Source organism: Canis lupus, chromosome 3 (genome assembly GCF_003254725.2).
Source record: "Canis lupus dingo isolate Sandy chromosome 3, ASM325472v2, whole genome shotgun sequence".
Classification (NCBI taxonomy): Eukaryota; Metazoa; Chordata; class Mammalia; order Carnivora; family Canidae; genus Canis; species Canis lupus.
The window spans coordinates 13,109,722-13,134,115 of NC_064245.1; the positions used below are offsets into that span (position 1 = coordinate 13,109,722).

The following is a 24,394-nucleotide window of genomic DNA, read 5'->3' on the forward strand; positions in this document are numbered from 1 at the left end:
GCCAAGGCAGACTGAATTCATTACTGGGGTCCGTGTGGGGGTGGGTAAGAGGTGCGGGGGGGGGGGGCATTTAGACTCTCGCTTATTCTCTTTCCATGGGGGAAAAAAAAAACTCTCCCACAAAGTGACACTGAGCATTTTATGGAAAAGTAATGGCACAACTTCAGTTTAAAACCAAAGTGAAGAGCCCTACTGAGAAAAAATAGTAAGTTCAGAGTTCACCTGCTCTTTCTCTCCCTTAGTTAACACAACAGTGTGTGGTCCCTAGACCCCACTGTTGACAGTTAAAGAAAATAACTTTCTATTAAAATTATGTGATTAATCATTTTTCTGATAAGCACAGCAAAGGGGGGGTGATACTAGGCTTTGCAATATCTGGAATAGAATTTTAGATATTGTTTTACTGAGTGGAGAAACTGAGGAGAGGATGAACTAAACTTGTTTTCTTTAAGGTGGTTTCTTTTTAAGATTTTATTTATTTATTCATGAGAGACACAGAGAGAGCGAGAAAGAGAGAGGCAGAGTCACAGGCAGAGGGAGAAGCAAGCTCCATGCAGGGAGCCCGACGGGGGACTCGATCCTGGGTCTCCAGGATCACGCCCTGGGCTGAGGGCGGGCGCTAAACCACTGAGGCACCCAGGAATCCCCTTTAAGGTGGTTTCAAATGTTAGTTAAGAATACATTTTTAAAAGTATGGCTCTAACAATGCCTTCCTGATGTGCTTTTGTTCTTAGGCAATTTAGATCAGAATCTGGTCAACAGAAGCTTCCCTCCTCTCTGCTCTACCAACCTCTGTCCGATTTCAGACTTAAGACCCCTGTTCTTCATAGCAGGTGCTGATATCCACGGGGCTCTTATAAGAACTCACCTCCTTCCTTTCCTGCCCCCCCCAACCCGTGAGATAATTAAGTAAATATTAAAAAAAAAACGGACAGAAGGGAGGCAAAGTGTACTGTAACTCCCAGCCTTTGCTTCTTGGTAGTAACAATCAAATAGGGGCACTTCTCTTTGAGAAGTGAAGGTGTTTCTCATGGCTACAGAATTTACAGTCAGGGAGCAGACTTAACTGATCCCAGCAAACGGTTCCTTCCTTTCCCTAATCCTTCCCTGCTTATTTTAGCCGATTCTCCAACCCCCCCGGGAATACCATCCAGATCTTAGTCCAGGTAGATCTGACGTCAAGAGATGGCTTTCGTCGATTTGACGTGTAAACACTCATTTCCATTCCGGCTTGGAAGGGCTGGGGCTCCACTCAGCCGGGAGACCAAAGAGCGCTCGCCACCGCCCAGCCTCTCCTCGCGCGCCTCCTATCTCTTTGCAGAGCCACCGGGAGCGAGAAGTGGTCCAGAGTCCGAGGGGGAAGAGGGCTAGTGTTTCTAGCTTTTCTCCTTGCTTGCTTCTTTCTCTTGCTTCTTTTCCCTCATCTCCTTCTGACTTGTGTGCAAGCGAGCGTGAGAGCCATGGAGCGAAGAGCCTGGACTCTGCAGTGTACTGCTTTCGCTCTCTTTTGCGCTTGGTGTGCATTGAACAGTGTAAAAGCCAAGAGGCAGTTTGTGAATGAATGGGCGGCAGAGATCCCCGGGGGACCGGAGGCAGCTTCGGCCATAGCCGAGGAGCTGGGCTATGACCTTTTGGGTCAGGTAAGAGTTTGCACTTTCCAGAAACTTTCTGGGGCCCACGGGGACCGGCGGGACTGAAGCGCGATCTCCCAAGTGGGAGCTCCAGGTCTCACTCTCCTGAGCCCAGTAGGCGAAGAGCAGGAGCTTCTGCAGCTCTCGCCCCTGGCGCGCTTGGAGAAAGAAGGCTTGCATTATTTATTGTTTGGGCTGGAAGCAGCCAGGCAGAACGAAGCCGCTGCAGCTGGGGAAAGCTTATTCTTGCTGTCGTCCGCTTTGGCATTTAAATCCATTCCCGCGTGGTTTGGGAGGAAAAAAAAAATCCCTCCACGCTTGTTCACCGAACTTGAGATGCACGCAGCTCTTACCAACCGAGCGCCCCCGGGAGAGGCATTGCGCTCTGTCCCCTGGGACTCAGCTGGGCTCTGCGTCAGGAGCCGGCTGTTTCCTTCTTTTTTTTTTTTTTTCAATATGGCAGCATCAGATCCAAGTCCTGATGCAAAGGGGTCAAACGGGCTTGGCGATGTGCGCCCGCAGGCTTTCGGGCACGCCCAGGGCATGGGAAGAGCGCCCGAGGCCGGGACTCGGGACCCAGAGGCTGGGGGCTCGCGGAGCAGCCTGGGGAGCCGGCGGGAGCAGAGGTGGGTGAGACACGCGGGACCAACTCTGCTCACCTCAGCCGGGAGGCTCGGGTCTTCCCGGGGAACTTGCAAAGTCCGAGCTTCCCAACTTCGCTGGGTCAGTCCGCCTGAAGGGTCAAGCTGCAGAAATGACTGTGGGGGCAAGGTTTTCTTTCTTTCCTGTCCTTCAGCCAAATGCCTAATAGCTTCCCCAAGGCGAGGGTTTCAGTTTCTGATAAGAACTTGCCTGTCCTAGGGAGAGCTGGTTTAATAGATAGTTGGGGGGGGGGGGGCGGGGGGGGCGGGTAAGGCATTACTAGAGTGACAGCTTAGGTGTGCGATTCCGGGAGAAACCCCAGGGGGTATGATTTTTAATCTAAGCTTTCCTTTCCCTTGGCTCAGAATCAAGCCCTCGCCCCTTGCCTTGGAAGTGTGCCTCAAAGCGGGGGAGGAGGGAGTTGTAAAACATTTTGGCGCGTTTTTTTTTTTTTTTTTTTTTTTCTGGAGGTGGTTGGAGAGATGCCGCTGAAGTCACGGATGAGTAATCGGCGTGGGCGTTGGCGATTCCATAGATCGAATCCGCTTGGGGAATACGCCTCTCCTTGCCAGAGGCTTCATTCTCTAATTTTATGAGCCAAATTGTCTTTAAAATGCCCAGCAGAAAAGCCGGTCACGGCGTCCCAGTAGCAGACCAAGACTTTTTGCTTTTGCCTAGATTTTGTTCTGTACCAAGGCTCTGTTTTGGGGGCTGAGGAATAATAGGAGGAAAAGAAACTTTCAAGGAATCAAGAAGCTAAAGGAGAGATTTTTAGTAACAAATAACTGGAATTGCATGTAATTGGTGTAATAGAAGTTGCACCTGGATCTCACTAGTTGTTGATTGAGGGATTTAAGAGGGACAAGAATTGGAGAGGAGTGAAAAAAGAGAAAGCGCAGTGGAGGAAACATTTGCACAGGGTTCAGGGAGAAGAGTCAAAGGTTGCCAGGAGAACACTGTGAGAGGTAGAAGGCACTCAAGGCATAGAAAACAGATTGTGGGACAGGTGGAAGATTCAAAGAGAGCAGCTTAGAAGAAACTGCAGCGAATTGTTGGGATCTAAGGAGAGTGTGAGCAGTAGGTGGAATTGTACTGGTAGCTACTGTGGGCATCATGGAAATCTTGCACATCCTACACGGGAGTAACTGGGGACTTGATCCTATGTCTTTTGGGCAGCTGAATGGCACTGGTAACTGTGTGGAAAAAGACTGGGTAAGAGAGCAAAAATATCCCTTTTTCCTTTTCTCACCTGTTAGCCCCAGACATATATCCAAACCTGCACCATTCGTTATGGGAATTACTTTCAAAATCACACATTCCAAACCAAAAAATAAATCAGTATTCTTGGTAGGCTCTTCAAAGAAGGGATGGAATGATCACAGGAATCTTTAAGAAATAATGGGGGGAAATCTATATCTACATATGATTTGCACGTGATAGATTTTTTTTCTAGCCATTTCCAGCTAAAATGACATTACTAACAAACATTTTTAAAATAAAAATTCTTTGGAAAAGACTGATAGTGCTTTCTTGATTCTGTTTATCTCTCCCTTTGTTTACAGTAATTTAGCATCATTACCCTGAGCTCCCAAAGGCCTCGGGATAAAGATAGAATTAGAGAAGTGACCAGAAGCAAAACCGTTGATAACGGAGAAAGAGCTAAGCATTGGTGATGTTTTCTTATGGCTACTCTTCCCTCTCCCCAACTCCATGTATAGAACACCTTGAACTAGTGGAAAGTCAAATGGTCTCTACTGGTAGCTTATAACAATTAATCACTATATTTCAATGACTATATTTTATAACAACAAGAAGTTATTTTAGCTGAAGGTAACACTGACCATATATAGTACCCAAAGGGTTTGCCAGCTTTCCACAAATTATTCTCTGATAGGATAAATTTGATAAAGAGAGTTTTTTAAAGAAATGTACCTACACAGTATTGTTACACAGGAAAACCAATGTAGTTCCTCTGAAATGTGTGAAAAAGAGGTATCACTAACCCCCAAGTATACCATTAGCAAAAGTGATGATATTGTAAGCTCATCTCACACAACACAGTCACGAGAGAGTGAAGGTGTCTATCAGTGTCTTCCTCCTAAAGAATGGGCTTAATAAAAATTGCCTGTCTCTAAGTTACTCGGGTTACAATCTAATCCATATATACTTATTTTGGAAAGTGGATTTTTATTTTAATATTTTTCTTTTATAGATTGGATCACTTGAAAATCACTACTTATTCAAACATAAAAACCATCCCCGAAGGTCTCGAAGGAGTGCCCTTCATATTACTAAGAGGTTATCTGATGATGATCGTGTAAGTGTTGTGCATTTGTCTTCAAACATCTGCTTTATGATTTCCAACAAGAGCAAAAAGCACTTTGCAAATATGATTATTTTTTACTGCGGTCACAATTATCTGTAGTGTTTGTTATTTCTACAGGGTTATCACTGCACATAATAATAACTGGATTGGATAGGCTGAGTTAAACATTTTATATATAATATATATATAATATGTTTAAAATACTAGCTCACAAATCCAGTCTAAAAGCATGAAAATGAATATTGAAAACTAAATGGCAGCTCTAATAAAATGTTTACCAATATAATCAATTAACAACCTTTTATTATATGCCTATTATTTACTGAGCACTTTAATGTCCAATGGGGGATGCCAAAGAAATTTAACATATGAACATGGATTTTAAAAACATTTCAGAATAAAAAAAAAAAAAAAAACATTTCAGAATAACTGAAAACATATCTTGCCATTTCGGTTTGGTTTCATTATATGGGGAACTAGAGTTTATGAGCAAGTTCTAAATCCATGTCTTCATGAGCCAAGTGTTTCCATAAGTATTGTATTGCTTCACTGAAAGCATATGATATATTTTTATCCTGGTTTGTATATATATTCAATGATTAGGCAAGAGCAGGAAATGTCTAGAATGAATATAGCTAAATAGTGTGAGGACAATTTGAACGTACATCTAGCGTACCTATCGATTTTTGAAGTCTGTTTTCAAGATCAGCATACATAACAATAGAAATGGTGACCATATTGGGAGTATTGAAATTTGGGTACGCATGTTGCCTTTTCTCAAGAATGTGCCATATTGGTAGAAATTTATCCTGGCTGGCCTGTTTTCTGTTATCATGATTTCTGTTGCCTAGGGCACTCCAGAGAATTATGGAAGCTTTGTGAGAGATAGAACACATCCTTTCAACTTGCTAGAAAGAAACTATAAGTGACAGAAAGGTGATAAAACTATTGAAAGGACATGGAATTTATAAACCCTGTGAAATAATTTGCAATTTGATTTGTTCTGAACCTAATGGAATTTTAAAAGAGAGAATAAAAAGGCAAAGTATCAGGGTAGGGAATGACCGGACCTGGGTAAACAACAACCACACCTAGGCAAAGAAGGCTGTGTCAGGACCACGGACAGCGAACCAGAGCTGCTGTGCACCCATGGCTTTTACTTAAGTTCATGGCTAGATACGTGAGACTGAATCAGAGGCTCAACATTGGTTGAAAAGTTTCTTGTCCAGTGAAGTCTTCCTTTTGCCATCCCAAAGCAGATGACTCATTGCATGGGCTCTGAAAAAGTAGGACAACTTCCAAGATCCTGGCTAGGCTTAGTCCTTGAGCAAAACAAGAAAGAGATTTCCTTGTCTGCCTAAATGTATGCCTGACATTGATGCACAAGGAAGTCAAACTGACCTCCCTTCTCATCTTCACAGAAGAAAATTGGTCACAGTGGAGCCATACCTGTGATTATTACTACAAATATCTCACTAAAGTGAACAGATGGCCCAGTTCTATTCTTTAGCTATTTCTTTAATAGTTGATTTTGGGGCAAAAATCTCAAATGATAATGAAGAAAGACTAAGAATTTAATCTCCAAATTAACTTCATAAAAAAAGGAGTCTATACAATCTTACGAAAAATTATCCCCACGATAACTTTTTTTTTAAGGAAAAATCCTAGAACCCATAGAAGCTAGCAGTTGAAAGTTGGACTAGATGATTTTTACTGCTCTTCCCAAGTTGAAAGAATTATTTACAATTAAGAACATGGTACCTATTTTATATATAATAGAAAGATACCACTAATTTCCTCTATTCCATTTGGTCTGCTCTTATAGAGATTAGCATGGGATTTGGAGTTAATGACATGAATCAGAACACTGTTTCCAACAACTGAATGTTTATCTGATCAGATGGAAGAGTGCCTCTTCTTCTATTCCATTTTTTAAAAATTGCTTTTGATTTTCACTTTATTGCTCTTTTTTAAATGGGGGATAATATTCTTTCAAAATAGCCTTCTGAAATGCAGCAATAGGCTATCTTTACAAGTCTGTTAATGAAATCTCCAACTGTAAAAGACTCTCTATCAAAGATTAGTACTTGTTCCCTAGCAGCCAGTTTCCAAAGACTAACTCAGATGACAGGCAGTATATTCCAAGCATTGAGGTATTTTAAGCCAAAACAATTAAGCTTGAACATATAGGTTCTTTAAAAATAAATTATAGCAATTAATGTCTAGCTTTTAAGTCCCTCCCAATATTTATATTAGGTTTGCCATAGACATTCTGATTGAAAATTCAGGACAGTCTTAGTGGATGGTTTTATCCTTTAGCAACAAATTATTTTTTAGTTTTTATTTTTGGATCTGACTCATGAGTATTCTCACAATTAACTAACCCCACCAGACACTGAACTGTCATGAAGTGTACAACAGAGAGAATATGTTTTGGGTAGAAAACAGTCATGTTGCCCAGCAAAATGAGAGCATGGTATTATTTCATAATGAATATAACGACAAGGTAGTCCCTCACCCTCTCAGGATCTCGAGTATAATAGGATTATGCTATAAATGTTGGAAAGGTAATTTTTGTACTGTCAGATCTCTTTGCATAATACATAAGACTAAATTAATGGTAAGTGTGCATGGTCAGTAGTACTCATTCATCACCCTGGATCTGTTTCTTATATTAAATACTCTTAAGCAGGAGCTTGAAGCACAGAGGAGCAGGTTTTCTGATCTGCAAAGACAGAGCACCTTTCTTGTCTTGCATAACATTTGCAATTTTTACCTTTTGCAAGTGAATAAAAAGAAATTAAACTGTAAGAGCACCATAGCAGCAGTCTCTTGAATCTCTTAGCTTGTTGACTCATTCCATGAAAATGGACAAATTTTCAGCTACAAAACACTAAGACCTCAATAAAAAATCAGTATTATGGTCCATTTGCTGATGAAAGGAGGCTAACTTTTACTTCCACTGGAATCATAGTGTAAATAATTTGAGGGAATCATCACTTCACTGACTCCTTCTCCTCCCCCTTAAGGTACAGTTTACTATAATAGACGGAATATTCATCTCCCCAGTGAGCAATCCCTTCTCATTGAGCTGCCAGTTTGTCTGCAAACGAAAACATTTTTGAGCTGCCTCAACTCTGATGGGGAGGGTACTAGAGCCAGTTAGAGGGAAGACGGTTACACAGAAGTGACTATTGCTGATTTTCTGGCCATAAAATGCCTTGTAGGTGATATGGGCTGAACAACAGTATGAAAAGGAGAGAAGTAAACGTTCAGTTTTAAGAGACTCAGCACTAAATCTCTTCAATGATCCAATGTGGAATCAGCAGTGGTACTTGGTAAGTACTTACAGAAGGACTGTATACGACCTGGGCTATTTATTTTGTTATATCTGGAAAATAGATTTTTTTAATGATAAGCAATTTAATAGAGGGCTATGTTACCTGGAGATTAGGGCTGATGGGAACTTCCATGATCTGGATCTCCTGTTTTACTAGGTGGAAGTGTCTGAACCACAGATCTTTAGTTGCTATGAGAGGAAAGATTGTTACTTTCTTCTCTTAAGCTTATCTGAGGTAAATGCAGAAGAATCATGTCTTGCAAGTTAAGAGTTCCACAACAGCAATCATGGAAAAAATCACATTTGGTCAAAGTTACTCTTGAGAACCTTTAAATCACCCAAAGGGTACAGTGAACATGATTCAGTATGTCTGTGTGTGTGTGTGTATTCATGAATATATATATATATATATATATATATATATATATATATATGTATATGTGTGTGTGTGTGTATATATATAATGAATGGCAATTTTTACATGCTAAGAAGTGAGAATTTCTGAACTAAGCTAAAGGAAGGAACACAAGGAGAGACAAATACATCTACATGCAGATATCTAGACTTGCAAACTATTTTACTTTTAAGATACCAAATCCTCATTGGTCTGTGGGCATTGAGTAGAGAAATTTTAAGTGCTCTTTCTGGCTTGCAGAGTGTTTTCCCTTCCATTTTAATATTAAGCCTCATGGCCGTCATACCTGTTGATAGAAGTGGGTTTTGTTCAGAACGTAACAAAAGATAAGTTTTCATGATAATCCTAAGCTAAGGCTTAGACATCTTTGTTGTATAAAGGATGGGAAAAGGGATCAATTCCTCTTGATATTCTCTTAACCTAGGCAATACTTGCTCATTGCAGTGTAAGAGACTCATTAACATTTGTGTATTGACTATATGTCAAATACTATTCTACGTGTTTGACATAAATTAACTCCTTTATTTCTCACATTATATTGTAGATACAATAATTATACCCATTTAGAAGCTGAAGAAACAGAGACATAGGCAAGTTTAGTAACTTGCCAGAGTTATCTGTTTACCAGTGGTGGGGCCATTATTTATGGCTCTGGAGGTCATACTCTTAACCATCACACTGTGTGATTGATTGTTCTTGCAATTGACACGGGAATCTTCTCTGGCTTTGTCCAAATATCTATGTGTAGTTCCAACCTCCTGTGATTTAGCTTCATGTTGCGCTAGTAAGTTTTTTTTAAGAGTTTTCCCCTACTGGGGCACCTTGATAGCTCAGTAGGTTGAGCATCCAACTTTTGATTTCAGCTGAGGTCAAGATCTCATGGGTTGTGGAATGGGCCCCAGGTTGGGCTCTGCATTCAGTGGGGAGTCTGCTTGGAGATTCTCTGTCTCTGCACCTTCCCCTACTCACATGTACACACACACTCTCTCTCTCTCTCTCTCTCTCTATATATATATATATATATATATATAGTGAATAAATACATCTTTTTTTAACTTTTTTAAAAAGTTTTATTTCTTTGAGAGTGTGTGTGAGCAGGAGCAGGGGGAGGGGCAGAGGGAAAGGGAGAAGCAGGCTCCCTGCTGCCCAGGGAGCCTGACTTGGGGACCTGGGGCTCCATCCCAGGACCCTGGGATCTTGACCTGAGCCCAAGGTAGAGGCTCAACTGACTGAGCCACCTAGGGGCCCCGAATGAAGACATCTTAAAAAAACCAACCAACCAACCAACCAACCAACAAAAAAAAAACAAGCACAGTTTCCCCCTACTTCTTTCTGAGGAGAATCAGCCATGGGGAAATTTATTCATTGACACTTTTGACTGTTATTATTTATAAATTTCTTACTGTTCCTTTCTCCAGAAACCTGGCAATTTTCTAAGGCATCTCTTTCACATGCTTGGAAATGTGTTCATCTCTCTATTCCCTTGCTATCCAGCTCTTCTCCCTTATAGTCCCATACACTTTAACTATCAGAAAATTCATCTGAAAAAAGAAACCTCCAGGTCTCCTCTCATAGATACCTGCTCTCTAAATCACCCATACTTGAAAAAAAAAATCACTCATACTTAGAAATAGGCAATTAAATTTCAAGTTCTAGTGAGACAGCAGCCTCCTGGGCATTCTAGTTTCTGCATTTTTTTTTTTTTAGAAAAGTTATTAAAACATCCATGAATGACTGGGAACCAGACATTATTAAGTGAATTCAGTATGGCAAGGGAGGCTCAGGATTTGGGGAGAGATGGGAACATGGAACATCAAATAGAACTTTGGTAGATAAAAAGCTTGAGCATGTCATTACAAATGAATGAAACTTAGGGATAAACTTCTTAGAAGCTATGTAGCTCAATGAGAAGGGGCACAGAGTGATTCATCCTTTCAAGTGATTTTCCAGTGGAACAACTGGGAAAAGAACAGTACTTTGATGATTCACTTGGCCCTACCATCAACTTTGTTTTTTATTTCACCTAATCACCTTCTTCTAAAAAGTAGAGTGACCTAGGGGGAAAAAAAGATGGGACTTCAGACTAGAGTTTCAGTTCTCATTTTGCACAAGTAAATCATGATTTTGTCAATTCTTTGTTTTCCTTTACCAGCAAGATACTAGGGTAACTGCAGCCCTGCCCAAGCTGGATCTTCATGTGATACCTGTTTGGCAAAAAGGCATCACAGGCAAAGGAGTTGTTATCACAGTACTGGATGATGGCTTGGAGTGGAATCACACAGACATCTATGCCAATTATGTGAGTCTGGGCCCTCCCATGACTGCAACTTAGGGAGATGTCTACACAGACACGTAGACAAGGATTTCCTTTGCTCAAATGGAACAGTGCTCTAATTCCGGCCCTGAGAATCATGGGCTAAGGTTTTGCTCTTCCCTCACCTTCCTGCCAGCATATGAGCTTTTTTGTATCAGTGGGTACTGAAAGCATTCAGTGGAGCCAAGGATTTTACAAAAGCATTTGTGTTGAGGAAGTGGGGAGGCACCTATACCAACTAAATTATTAAAAGCCATTCAGACTGTACATCACTCAGTATTTGGGGCATTAAAGCCATCAAATCAGGAATAACGCCTGAGATCATTTTTACAGTTTTCTTCCTCACATCCTTTATAGGTGAATATCTCTGACATTGTGCCAATTCAAAATGTATACCACATAGTGCAACAATGGCAAGCTGAGAAAAGAAAACAAGTAAATGAAAACTACTTACTTGTCTGTTAATTTGCACATGATTATCTTAGGTCTTTAGATCAGTGTTTCATCTTTAAGATTGTCCCTTTTCTTTCATCCTTTCCATTCATTCAAAGTTCCCCAGCTAAAGAGCAAAGGAAAAGGGAAGAAAAAAAAAGATTAAAAGATTATCTTTCAATAATCTTACTGAAAGATATGGAAAATGTAGAGAGGAGGCAATAGTGGTAATAGAATTCCTAAGTTGGAAATGTTTAAGTGTAGCAATCTGTTTGGAAAAGGAGGTGGGACCTAGAAACTTGTCTTAAATTTCAAGCACACTCTCTTTAATAAAATTACATGTTTATTTAGTGTAACTGGGAAGGCTGAAAAGGATCACTGTGGATCTGAGCCCCACCCCACAGTCACCTATTTGCTCCTATAATCGTAAGAGAGTTGAGTATCTGTCAGTAACTATCTCTATATCTTAGTTAAGTCATTCAACCTCTATGAGTCTGTTTTCTCACTTGAAAAATAACATTGTTGAACTAAGTAGACTCTGATTCCTTCTGGTTCTAATATCCTATGAGTTTCAAAGAATTATATAGGTTTGGTAACATTCACTGAGAATTGGATGCTTGCTCACTTTTCTGTGTACATCATTTATGCCTGGTTTATAGGTATAATAAATGATCAGCAACTGGGCCAGACACTCTGAAATGCAGACTTTTGAGCTATCAGCCAGAATAGAGGGGGTAGGGGTAGAAGGCTTGGGAAGTGCTACTTTTTAAAAAAAATGATGCTACAGGGTTATTTCTATTGTCTCTTTAGGATCCAGAGGCTAGTTATGATTTTAACGATAATGACCATGATCCATTTCCCCGTTATGATCCCACAAATGAGAACAAGTGAGTAAATGTGGATTTGGGGGGAATATGTACTTTAAAATGCTTTTATCTTATTTGAGAAAATTACACTATAAATATGATCCGCATTTCAGCTCTTAGAAAAGTTTTCATGCACACCATCCATACCACAATATTTTGTTGCTTTTAAAACAGAATCCAACGCTTCTCTTTTTATGTTTCTTTTGGCTTATGGAGCCATATTTCAATTAAACTTTCTTCTTATATTAAGAAATGCTCTTCTCAAATGATACTGAATAGTTATAGCTTTAGAAAGAATGTTTAGGTCATAAAGAGTAAAATCTCCAGCCCATCCTCTCTAACCCCAATTCCTCTATGAATCATTATTATTAGCACATATTTAATGTTAGTTATGAAAATAAAAATAGATGATGATGACAAATCCTCATGACTTCTTTTGGTGGCCACAGCCATGCTTACCAGTTCCCTCAGAAAAGTATGGCTAGATACCAGACAACAGAGATGTACTCTGAGGCCTGGTCCTCAAATCCGAAACATTTTCTGGGCACAATGGACTAGTCAGCAATATCTCTCAGAGTTTCTGCTGAGTATTGTAAGGCTAAAGGGAGGAGAAAAAGAGTATCTTCTGACTCCTAAAATAATTCTCCCTAGCAACCACAATGTGATAAGGAAGCCCAAGAGCCAGAACTGGCAAAGCAAAAGGCCAAATAAAAGCGAGAGGCAAGAGACTTTAACCTTTTTTTCCCAGCCACATGTTCTCAAGTGCCCATATCCAGGTGAGAAGTCATCTTTTGCGATGTGTCTCATAACTTCAAGAAGACTTTCATATTTTCTTCTTCATTTGCTCAACCCAGAGGAGACTTGCACCAAAATAGATCAAAGCCAAGGCAAAATTAGGGCTTGTTGCTACAATTGGGATGGAAAGATTCTATATGAAATGCTTTCATTTTCTCTCTATATGGCTTTCTCTCTTGGACTATTATCCAACTTGGATTAATTGAATTTTCTTTCATTTGCTCTCTTTCCCCCTCTTTCCCTCTTCCTTCTCACTATTCTCACTCAAAATTCTCATGTGGCTGGTGCAGTAATGTTGACCTAACATTTGTGTCTTTGGATGGTTCACTCCACCAAAGGTCCAACAAACACCAGAAAGAGGGCTGAAGCTCATACACTTAGCCTCAACTTCTGGGTGTATATTTCCTCCTTGGGGAGATAGGGAGGCTTGAGGAGGATTCCAAGATACTGCTTATTTCAGTGCCATTTACTTCTCAGGCTTATTTCTTAAAGGGGTTGACTACAAACACTGCTTAGGAGTTAGAATATTCTAGTAACAATACAATGGAAACCACTCCTCTGCAAATCACTTGGCCCTTGGAGGAAAGTGGGAAGTCTCAGGAATTTATGGCAGGAAACCCAGACACATTTTCAGCCCTATTTCTGAGTCAGTGCACTGCAGGACCAGGAGCAATATACGCTCTTTTGGAGCATGACCCTGTAATGTTAGCCTGGCTCGTGGTCATAGCTTTGTCAATTTTCAGTATAGAAGCTGACCTTGAGGAAATCACTTACCTCTCTCTGCCTCTATTTTTCATTTTGTCTCCTAAAATGGGTGACGAGGCACTTGCCCTTCTGAACAGAACTTCCTAAGGAAATGGGCAATAAATTCTTGGAAGAAAAGGGCCTTTATTCTAAGAAGTTAGAATAAAGTAAAAATGACAACTCTCATTCCACTCCCTTGGTCGAGACCAAAAGGGAAATCTGCTCTCAGCTGTATGGGTGCATGTGAGGAGACTGTTAGCTGGATGTGTCAGCCTTCTTCCTAGGCGGTGTCCTCTAGGTCTGGCCCCAGGATCCAGTGTAGGTGATAAATTGTGTTGTGGTTGCATAATAGCTGAATACTTGGTGAAATTATATTCTCTAGAGTTTCTGCACTCATGAGATGAGGGACTCAGATATCTCTTTTCCTTCCCTCCAAAGGGAACAGTCTTTTTTATCCTGTATTCATAATACCGGATAGCCAATTGAATAGCCACATTTCCCCCAATTCACAGAGTTCCAAAGCCTTCAAAGAAGTAGCCCATATAATAGTACTTATTTTGTGCCTACCATAGACCTCCCACATAGCAGAGAGTTAGTGTGAAGAGCCAAACAGTTAAGAGGATGGGCTTTGCAGTTAGATTTAGATTAAATATTAGATCTGCCACTTAATAGCTGGGTGACCTTGAACAAATTATTTAACTTCTTTTGTGCCTCAGTTTTATCACCTATTAAAAAGGGGTAATAATAGTAGCTACTTTGTTGGGTTATTATGGGGATTAAATGAGTTTATATATGTAATTAGCTTGTATGGTGTCTGGTACATAGAAAAAGTTGTGTTTGCTATGATGATGATGATGATGATGATGAACAACTAAGACTTCCTTTCAGTAAGAAATCAACATGACAAGAATAATATCATCAGAGAGGAGCAGAGTCAGAGACAAGTCCATTTTCTAAGCCAATTTAGAACCTGCTTTTTGAAAATTACACAATAAGTAACTACCTCTCTGGGTCCTCTTGACTATCAACCAAAAAGTTAGCACCCCTATCATTTATCAAAAGGCATAATAAAGAGTAGTTACTCTTTTAGCATGTTGTCAGAAATAAATACCTTAGGTTTAGAAAATGAATGGCTCCATTTTGTTTTGGACTTTATAGCAGTTAGAGACTTATTATCTCCCAATTCCAAGGGCATTATCTCTCCAAACTATCTGTGTTGCTGCTGTTCTTTATTACTATGTAAATGAGATTATTAGAGCTGCATTTGAATTCTCCTCTGCAAATCAAAAGAGGAATCGCTAAATAATAAAATCTCAAAAGTGCAGGTAACTCTTACTATTAAGCTGGCATGAATCTATATTCAGAATTTCAATACCACTTACAGATTATTTTTCTAGTTAAATAACATGTGTCACAAGGATATTTTAACCAGGATAATAGTAGTCTTTAAACTATCTTGTAGAATAATTTTTAAAAAATCAATTTGTTTAAACGCCAGTTACTACCATTGTTCTAAGATAATAAAGGGTTCTTTTATCTCAGAGCCTAATTTAAGGAAAGAAAAAAACTGCAGGTCTACAAAGAATGACATAGTACCACTTTGATAAAGCCTTCTGTTTTTCTCAAGGTGTGGAGGTGGGAAGTGAGGGTAAGAGGAGGGAAAAATATCAATCCTTTTTTTTTTTTTTTTTTTTTGTACCGTGATCCTACTGCACCTTTCAAGAAAATAATTTTCAGTTTGTAAGGGGAGATAAATAATAGGTGGTGTCACATTGCATCATTTTTAGGACAGAGGTGCTGTGCTGGGGATGTCTGCCAACAGTTTGATTCTGTTGGCTCAGGCTGCAGATTCTGCTATCCTGGCCCTATCTCCTATCCTGTGTAAAAGGAAATACTGGTAGTGGAGACTTCTAGGAACTACTTCCCAGAGGGTGACATCTCAGTTTCTCCTTCTACAAAAGCAAAGAGGGCTAATCTATCAAAGAAGCATAAGAGTCCTTTTATGCGTTCAGTGTGCACCCATTTCTCAAGAGAATGAGTCTGTTGGTCAGGGTAGCTTCAGTTTCAAATGAGAAAATCCTAACTCAAAGATTCCGTAAAATGAGGATTTTAAAAAAAAATTACCTAAGATATAGTCTAGCTTCAGGCATTCCAATATCAGGCTCTCAAATATGCTACTAGGACCCCAATCATTCTCTATCTCTTAGCTGCTTGCTTCCAATTAGCTTTATTCTAAAGAAAAAAAAAAAAAAACAACCTCGCCTGGCAGCAAGATCCACATGGCTCATATGGAGCTTAAAACCGAAGATTCTAGAGAAAGAATAGAATTCTCTTCCCCAGAATATGCAACAATCCTTGAAAGCTGTCTGGGAAGAGGAGCCTCATGATAGAATCACAAAGAATGAGGGAGAGCTACTTCCCTAAAAGAGAAAATGCTAGGAGAAAAAAAAGGCGGCAGATGTCTGCTGCATTAGGAAAGACCATGAATTAAAGATAATAATATTGTTTTGACTTAGGATTCCTCTCCAGTATTAACATGAAGAAACAGAAACATCATTTAGTAAAAGGAGACCAAAAAATCATCTTTGGTACTTTAGTGGGGAAAAAAAGTGAAACAGGATTATTTTGGATAGTCAATTTAGAATATTTATTCTAGATTGGGCTAGAGTAATAGAGGTCCAGCGTAGTAATGCCTAAAAGTAGCTGGCTGACCGTGTTGCTCAGAACTAACTCTTCCCCTTTCCTATGTGAGCTCCACCAAAGCACCAACAGCTTTTACCCTGCTCCCAGGTACTTCTACAATGGAATGAACTCATGAAATAAATTCAAACTAAAGTACTTTTGACTTTTGACTCTCCTGAGGTCGGGGGGTGGGGGTGTGCGGTGGTGGTGGTGGTGGTGGTGGTGGTGGTGGTGGTGGTGTGGGAAAAGATGCTTATTATTCCCAGATTTTCAGAATTGATGCTTTAATGGTGGACTCTGCTCTGTTTTAGAGATGGACTTTTCCCTCCAGATACTTGGAAATCATAAATTGCTCTCTTTGCCTGATTGCACAACCAGTCTTATTCAGGCTTCTGGCCCTGATCAGAGTTGCAGGAGGGCCTGGTTTCCCAATTAGCCAGTAGTGTCCTGTTAAAATCTCAAACTCCCCTTGGCATCAGAAAACTTCAGTCGCTTTAGTTTGGTGGAGTATGGTTAGAGGAGAGGAAGAGGGCTTGAGAGGAGAATTCTGTTCTACTTATCCTACTAGGACTGGTCCAGGATAACCTACTCCAAAGGAAGTCACTAGACAGGGAGTGAGGAGCCACTTCACTGAAAAGTATGGAGCAGAAGCCATTTCAAAGAAAAGTGTCAGAGTTGCTCATGATAGTATCCATAGCTAGCACTTCCTGAGTTCTTACATTATGCCAGCCACTATTCTAAATGCTCTACATGCAATATCTAATGGTTTTGCCACAAAATCCCTGAGGACAAATAACTTACTCAAGGTCACACCGCTAGTCAGTGGCAGAAGGTGGAATTTGAATCATGTACTTTGGCTCCAGTACCTGTATCATCTGATACATACACTTCATCTAATACTGATGGGAAGGAAACGGCAACAGGCTAACAAAAAGTTAGTATGGCCATGTACCATGTACCATGGGTTCATGTGCAAACAACAGTTTGCTCTCATTTATGTTTTATAATTCCTATTTTTAAATCTTCAGACATGGGACCAGATGTGCAGGAGAAATTGCCATGCAAGCAAATAATCACAAGTGTGGGGTCGGAGTTGCATACAATTCCAAAGTTGGAGGTAAAGCAGAGAGTTGTTCCCAGAGTTTTACACTTCAATTTGAGTCTTGCATCACTTGGTGTGAATGAGGGGGGAGGGGGCTTTCAATAATCAGAGGAAGAAATGAATTCCATGTAAAATATGCTGTAGGATTTAAGTGTGATTTGCAAACAAATCAATGAATCTGGATTTCTAAAAAGTGATAGCTGAATATAGCCTACACATTTTTTGTGGGGAGAAAAACAGTAATGTTGAAAGACTTTTTTTTTTTTTTTTTTTTTGTTGTTGAAAGACTTTTGAACCAAATCTAATTTTCTCTGTGTGCTAATTTACAAGGATTTGTTATTGAGTGCTTGCTAAGGGAACAGAAGGAGGAGGTAAATTTAGGCAAAGACTTTCCCTGCCTCTCAATTCTGTCCTTTTTCATTTCATAGCAAATAACTGTCTTAAAAAAAAAAAAAAAAGAATACATACGTGTTACATGAAGAAGTGAAAGGTTGTCTCTAACAGCACGGATTTAGAATTTCTAGTTGTTTCAGTCAGTGTCTTTGTGGGGAAACATGGTAAGTTCCATCGGGACAATCTAATAAAGGAACTAGTTACAAGACTTAAGGGAAATCATCACTAGATTGCACACCTGACTAATAGAACACTGTAGGTTAACTAACAGGAAGTAAAATAAAAACTTAAAAAAAAAAAGAGTAAAGGAAAACAAATAAAGGTTAACTAATGAAAACAGATGTTACCACCTCAGGCCTAAAGGAGCAAGGGGAAGGAGAGGGTCAGTGGCAACTAGAGCAAGTTGTGGTCCTAGGAGAGAACCACTGGACAGGAGATGTGGCTCCGAATCCAACAACAGGGCTTCTTCTAGGCAGAGGATCCCAGGGAATGAGTACCTCACTTCCCTCTCATCCCCCAACTCTTGCTACTGTTCTCCCTGACTGATTTCCAACGGGAAGGCAAGAGAACCCACTGATGCATTCCATGTGAAGATGGGTGGACAGTGGACATGCAGGGACTCCCAGAGACATAATTGTCTCTCCTCCTTTCATATCTCTCTACCTTGGGTTTTCACAGTTAGGCTATAAGCTTTGAGTTTAGTTTGTTTTTGAAACTACATAAAAAAGATCAACTGTAGAATATGCCAATGACCGAAAAACTCCTTTAAACTCCGCCTAAGTACACCTTGAATTTGATTATGACTTCCTTTTAAGAAATCAAGTAAACACACGTCGTGGTACATATAATGAATCTCTAATACAACAGACTATCAAATTGTGTGTCATTCCTGATCCCTTTGATACCAGCATTGTCAAAATGCTCTTCGTTTTTCCCTTTTTACAAGTACTGTTAATTAATAAAAAAAAAAAATGAAAGCAGAAGCACAAATTGGATAATCACCTAGAGAAATAATTCACTTTTTAAGTCATGATGAAGTGTCTCACTATAGTTTGTGAGAGAATCTTCTGATCCCTTCATTTTAGAGAGGAGTAATCAGAAGTTAAGATTCTCAAGGTGACAGCTAGTTTGTGGCGATGCAGAACTAAAACACAAGACTCCTGATTCCAAGTCTACTGAGATTTTTTTTTTCATTATTCCACCTTTGACGGTCTAGCCCAAAATGTATTTTCAATAATACTTTTCACTTATAAGGCACCACATCAACACATTAGAGGTGCTGTACTCCGTAAGTTCACAGGTTGGATTTGGGTGCCAAATTTCTGGGATTCAAGTCCCAACTCCCCAGTTTCAAGTTGTGTGGCCCTGAGCAAGTCATTGTCCCTTTCTGGATTTATAATCCACCTGTAAAATGGGGAAAATTATGGCATCCCCTCATATGGGCATCATAAAGATAAAGGAGTCTGTACGTTTAGACCTGTATGGTAGCTGCATAGAGTATATCCTCAATGCACATAGCTGTTATCATCCCCATTTTAAAATTGAGGAAACTGAGGCACAGGAGGTTAAGTGGCTTGCCCAAGATCACACAACTAGTAAGTAGAGCTGGGATCTTCTTTTCCTCAAATAAATTTTAACCAATTTTATTTTAATCAATACGACTTTCACTAATTGTGTTAATTACATGTTCTTTTACCTATGCTCCATAGTAAATAGCAGTGTGCAAATATAAGGCTGTGCACTTCATTATCAGCCTGAAGCCAGGAATAACCAGGTAGCTAGCTGCCTGTATCTGTCTAAATTGCCTTTGCCTTCCTGGCTCTTGAATGCATGAGTCTGATGACGGGTGACAGCCTGTTAGAAAGTACAAAGAGCTACTACATCTGCCTTCTCCTAATGAAAAATGATTCCCCCTCAGGAGCAAAATCCATGGCAATGATTTCATCCTTGAGATTATTCACAAGAAAAGGAAGCATGTTCCTTGAAAATGTTTCTCGACAAACACATAAAAGAATGGCCTCTGGGTTATTTTTAATCAGTGCTTAGAAACAAGAGTTCTTTCCCTATTTGTTAGTTTCTTATTGTGGATAGATCTTTTCAAGCTACACAGTGTCCCATATAGAATCCTTCATATGGCACACGCTGGGCAATAGTCATTCATGGTCATGGACACGTACTCATGGACAGGTAAGGGGACGGCTGTTTGATGCCTCTTTCTGAAAGCTGTCCTGTCATTTTCAGGTTATTGGGGTCAAAGGAGGGGACACATTTTGCAATCATTAACAATCATGGCCACTGCTTAGTGCATACAGTTATCTCTAAAGAGCAGATAACAAAGCGTATGGAGGCAGTGACTTGTATCTTCCTTCTGTGCTCGTAGCAGCCTGGTCACAGGCACTTGAGGCATCCAGTGGTTACCTGGTTTTTAACTCTTTCGAGTGTCTTATAAAATGAATATTAAAAAATAAAAATAAAATGAATATTAAGAGCATGATGCCATTCTACATGCATATGCTCACATCAACTTCTGTGTTTTTTTGGTTTGCTATTCAGGCATAAGAATGCTGGATGGCATTGTGACTGATGCTATTGAAGCCAGTTCAATTGGATTCAATCCCGGACATGTGGATATTTACAGTGCCAGCTGGGGCCCAAATGATGATGGAAAAACTGTGGAGGGGCCTGGCCGACTAGCCCAGAAGGCTTTTGAATATGGTGTAAAGCAGGTAAGATGTTTAATATAGACCCACCTGAAATAAAACCTGACCATTTGGATAGGAAGGACCTGGAAGGACGTGTAATTTGTATGTAAAGAAATGGCTTTGAATTTCTTGTCATTGCTTACAATTTGAAATGCATTTAGAAAGCCAAATCATTCTTCAGAGGGATGGAAGTTAAGGGTTAAGAGTTTCTCCCCATTTGGGTCTGACATCCAACAGAGATTCTTTACTCTTAGAATATTTACCTTAAAAATACTCCGAATATGTCCTTTCTCATTTTACTGCTGCTTTTGGGTTTTTTATACTAGGTAAACAACTACCCAGATTTCTTTCAAATCTCTGGAAACACATCCTTAAATATAGCTACGTGCTACTTCCCATTTCGTAAAGGCCTGCTGCAGACTTGTGCCTTGATGGTGTTGCTCTGTTTATACTGCATTCCTACCGGGATTCTAAGGCCTTGTTCTGCCTGGGATAAAACAAAAGTAGAAACTTTGCAAAGTGCAAATTCAGAAGTCATAGGCAGAGTAGCCTTGGCTCTTCATTCAATTGAAGAATCTCTTTTAATGCAGCTGCAAAACAGATCTGAATAATGCCTGATTTTGTCATTCCATCAGTCAGCCAGAAGATTCAAGCAGAAAAAAAGAGAGGAAGTTCAAAGATTCAAACACAGTGACATAAGCCAAGGGACGAGTGCAAAAATATGAGCAAGTGCTAAAGGCCAAATTATGAATCGGCACAGTAAGGAAAAGAAAGAAAAGCACTCACACAGACCATCCCAGGGAGGGTCCAGGTGAAGGAAGACTAGCAGAGTCACAGCTCAGGGGCTTCTAATATGCAGTCTTGTGAGATTTCCAACCAGATGCTGGAGGACTTAGAGTGGAAACAGACTCCAAATAACTATCTCTGAGAACTTACATGCATGCATTTATGGGGGATTTCACTGGGATGTGACAGCGGTCCCAGTACATGATAGATCTGATATGGTCTGGCTTTTCCTTTAGGGGAGACAAGGAAAGGGCTCCATCTTCGTGTGGGCTTCTGGGAACGGGGGGCGTCAAGGAGATGACTGTGACTGCGATGGCTACACGGACAGCATCTACACCATCTCCATCAGCAGCGCCTCGCAGCAAGGCCTGTCGCCCTGGTACGCTGAGAAGTGCTCCTCCACCCTGGCCACCTCATACAGCAGCGGGGATTACACCGACCAGCGAATCGTATGTTGCTTTTGTCTAACTCCTCTGCTTGGGTAGGAGAGCATGGCTTGTGTTCAACAAGATCCTTCGGTCAGTATCTTTGGTAAAATTGATTTGCTTAAGCTTGATGACTCAGAAAGGCTCACACTGTACTCAACCTGAAAGGCTGGCATACGTTGGGAAGGCTTCTCTCTCAAGGATAATGACGCCTCTGCCAAGAAGATGTTGCGCCTCTGTCATTTTTAAACTCAGCCCTGAGAAGCCACTAAGTTGTCATTACACACAGCCAAGAATCCAAATGTCTCTCCTGCTTGTGTGATGCCTCCCTGAAAATAGCCTTAACGGAGATTTCAGGGTTTACCACCCTTGTAACTTGTTGATCCTTTAATAGCAGGGATATGGTCTGACATGCTCTTTAGCAGATGATAAAAATACAGAGCATATACTAGCTACATCTCCTAAGAACGGATGACCTGCAGGAAAATAACCATCTCCATTTCCCCCGAGATGGACTTCTCAGCGTCTGAGTAAACAGCTCAGGAAGGTTATGTGCTCACAGAGAATCTCCAGCCCACACTTGGCTGTGCCTTCACTTACGTGAGTCAGACTGCCAAGGGCAATTATTGGATTTCCCTTCAAGGGCACAATGATGAAGGGCCATTCGGGGCCCCTGAGAACAAAGAGAGGTACTCTTAATTTTAAAACGTATAGCCCCCAATTTAACTCCTGATACAGAAAGAACCAACTGGCTAAAGTATGCAGACTGTAATCTTAGCAGAATAATAATAGGTCATGATCCAATTAGAGTGTGGGTGAACCCCATAATAGATATTGGGATGTGTGTAAAATTCCTATTAATGGCATGTCAAAACAAAACAAAAAAAAAAAGGTCAGTACTCCTTTTTATACGAGATCACTATTCTGGAACACTGCCTGTTTCTGCAACTAACACTAGTTTAGACGTTAAAACCCTAGGCTCAGCTTAAAAGCACTGGCCTCCCTCTCAGGCCCTTATATTCAATTACTCAAATAATAGTGTTCCCCCCAGGAATTCTTTAGGGCAGGCCTATTTGAGAGCCTTTGAAAGAGGCCTATCAGGCATGTGTCCCCCTTGCATTCAGAGTCCCAGGTTGCTCTAGTCCCTGGGGGTATCCAGAGTCGCTTTCCAGAAAAAGGCCCTTTTGGCATCTCGGTCAGCATTTCTGTCCCTCTTGTGAGCTGCCATGGAGGAAGAGTTTCCGTCCTTGTGAAGATCCCTCCCTAGGTACACCAGCCACAGGAGAGCCAGCTGGCGGATTCTATTTGAGACGTTTGCAATAACATAGCTTTTGTCTTACGCAAACCTCGGCTCAGGCAGCTCTGGGACTTAGTGCGTCAGTAGGGAGAAAGGGCAGCCTGGTTTCCGCAACCCTCTAAGGAGCCGTGCCACTGTAACTTGCGAAATTCAGCGACTCCAAGGGGAAGCCAAAGGAGGTGATAATAGAACAAATTATTTTTTTACACCTCCCTCCCACACATTGAAATCTCTAGCTAAAAATGATCATGCGGGAACCTGGGTGGGTGTCTTGTTAGAAATCCTCTGGCCCGACTGCTTGCTCAACCAGCACCGCGGGGGTCCTTAAGGCAGCCTGATCCGAAGTCTTTTTGGTTTCCTCCCTTCAGTCTTGGCAACCTCCTCATTAAGCTAAAATTAGCCTGGGTAATTCCTTATGTGCAGTAATATTGCATAAGAATGCTTTTTCACAGATAGGATCTCATTTTGGCTTCAGAATACGAGTCAGGAAATGTCAACCTCATTCTACAGATGGGGAAACCAAGTGGCATGTCCATGGGACACATTTACCGAGGAGTTTTTACAATTTGAAACCAGATCAGAATCTAGCACACTTTTTATTTGAAAAACAAACAAACAAACAAACAAAAACACCATTCTCACCCAAGTGCAAATATGGACACTAACCCATGGCCATCAAATTATGTCAACAGCAAGCGCAAAATACACACTGAACACATTTTGTGCGAGTACTCCTCATCAGATGGGGTTACATCCTTGTGCTGAGGAGGCAGTCAAATGTTAATCCGAAGGTGAAAGGGAATTTTGCATGAGGCAGGATTTCTAAATATGCCAGACTAAACACAATGGACCTGATGATTAATGGGCCAGCATGATTCACAGTGATTTTGAAACTGTCCCTTCTTCACAGACAGCATTTCGTTTGGGAATCTCAGAAGAGAAAATATTCATAGTGGGAGTACTTCATCCCCAGAAAAGGCAGCCTGATGCCAGAATTATAGACAAGTTGCATGTAGAGGAGAGTGAACTAAAATATCAGCAGATGGCAAACATCCGCCTGGGTTTTAGAGGAGGAAGTAGGGAAGGGAATCAGCTGAGATTTCTGACCGTAGCAGATGCGGCCCCTGGTTAACCCCCAGGGACAGGGGCACACTCCTCACATGTTCTCCTGCATTTCTTTCCTTCCGTTTGCCACCCAGACAAGCGCCGACCTGCACAATGACTGCACCGAGACCCACACGGGCACGTCGGCCTCCGCACCCCTGGCTGCTGGCATCTTCGCCCTGGCTCTGGAAGCAAAGTAAGGCCCAGGAAATTTCTAATCACCTTGACTGCCTCTCCTGCTTCTTATTAACATCTATTGTCTTCTGAATTGTGGTTACAATAGAAAACTTAGGAAACTATAAAAAAAAAAAAAAAAAAAGAAAGCAATAAAAAATAAGCTCTCTTCCAATGTAGATCTAACACACACGCAAAATTTTACAAAATTGGAAACTTAGCAT

The 24,394-nt window shown here is 40.7% G+C and overlaps 1 protein-coding gene and 1 long non-coding RNA gene across 3 annotated transcripts in view; one reads left to right on the forward strand and one right to left on the reverse strand.

Annotated features, from left to right (window-relative positions):
• Positions 1-24,394, reverse strand: part of LOC112653565 (uncharacterized) — a 94,118-nt gene that overhangs the window by 61,298 nt on the left and 8,426 nt on the right. The window contains exons 2-3 of one of the 2 annotated variants that reach the window (XR_003132279.3): positions 11,123-11,227; positions 8,537-8,640 (exon numbers count right to left, since the gene is read on the reverse strand). This is a non-coding gene — a long non-coding RNA (uncharacterized LOC112653565). Of the gene's footprint in view, positions 1-8,536; positions 8,641-11,122; positions 11,228-24,394 lie in introns of those variants that run through there. The other variant, XR_003132278.3, reaches the window with a different exon arrangement.
• Positions 1,220-24,394, forward strand: part of PCSK1 (proprotein convertase subtilisin/kexin type 1) — a 43,370-nt gene continuing 20,195 nt past the window's right edge. Inside the window, exons 1-9 of the mRNA XM_025437784.3 lie at positions 1,220-1,640; positions 4,486-4,590; positions 7,827-7,937; positions 10,507-10,653; positions 11,911-11,987; positions 17,216-17,304; positions 20,236-20,408; positions 21,407-21,619; positions 24,092-24,192. Coding sequence (XP_025293569.1) covers positions 1,461-1,640; positions 4,486-4,590; positions 7,827-7,937; positions 10,507-10,653; positions 11,911-11,987; positions 17,216-17,304; positions 20,236-20,408; positions 21,407-21,619; positions 24,092-24,192 — 1,196 coding nt within the window. The 5' untranslated portion in view covers positions 1,220-1,460. The remainder of the gene's footprint in view (positions 1,641-4,485; positions 4,591-7,826; positions 7,938-10,506; positions 10,654-11,910; positions 11,988-17,215; positions 17,305-20,235; positions 20,409-21,406; positions 21,620-24,091; positions 24,193-24,394) is intronic.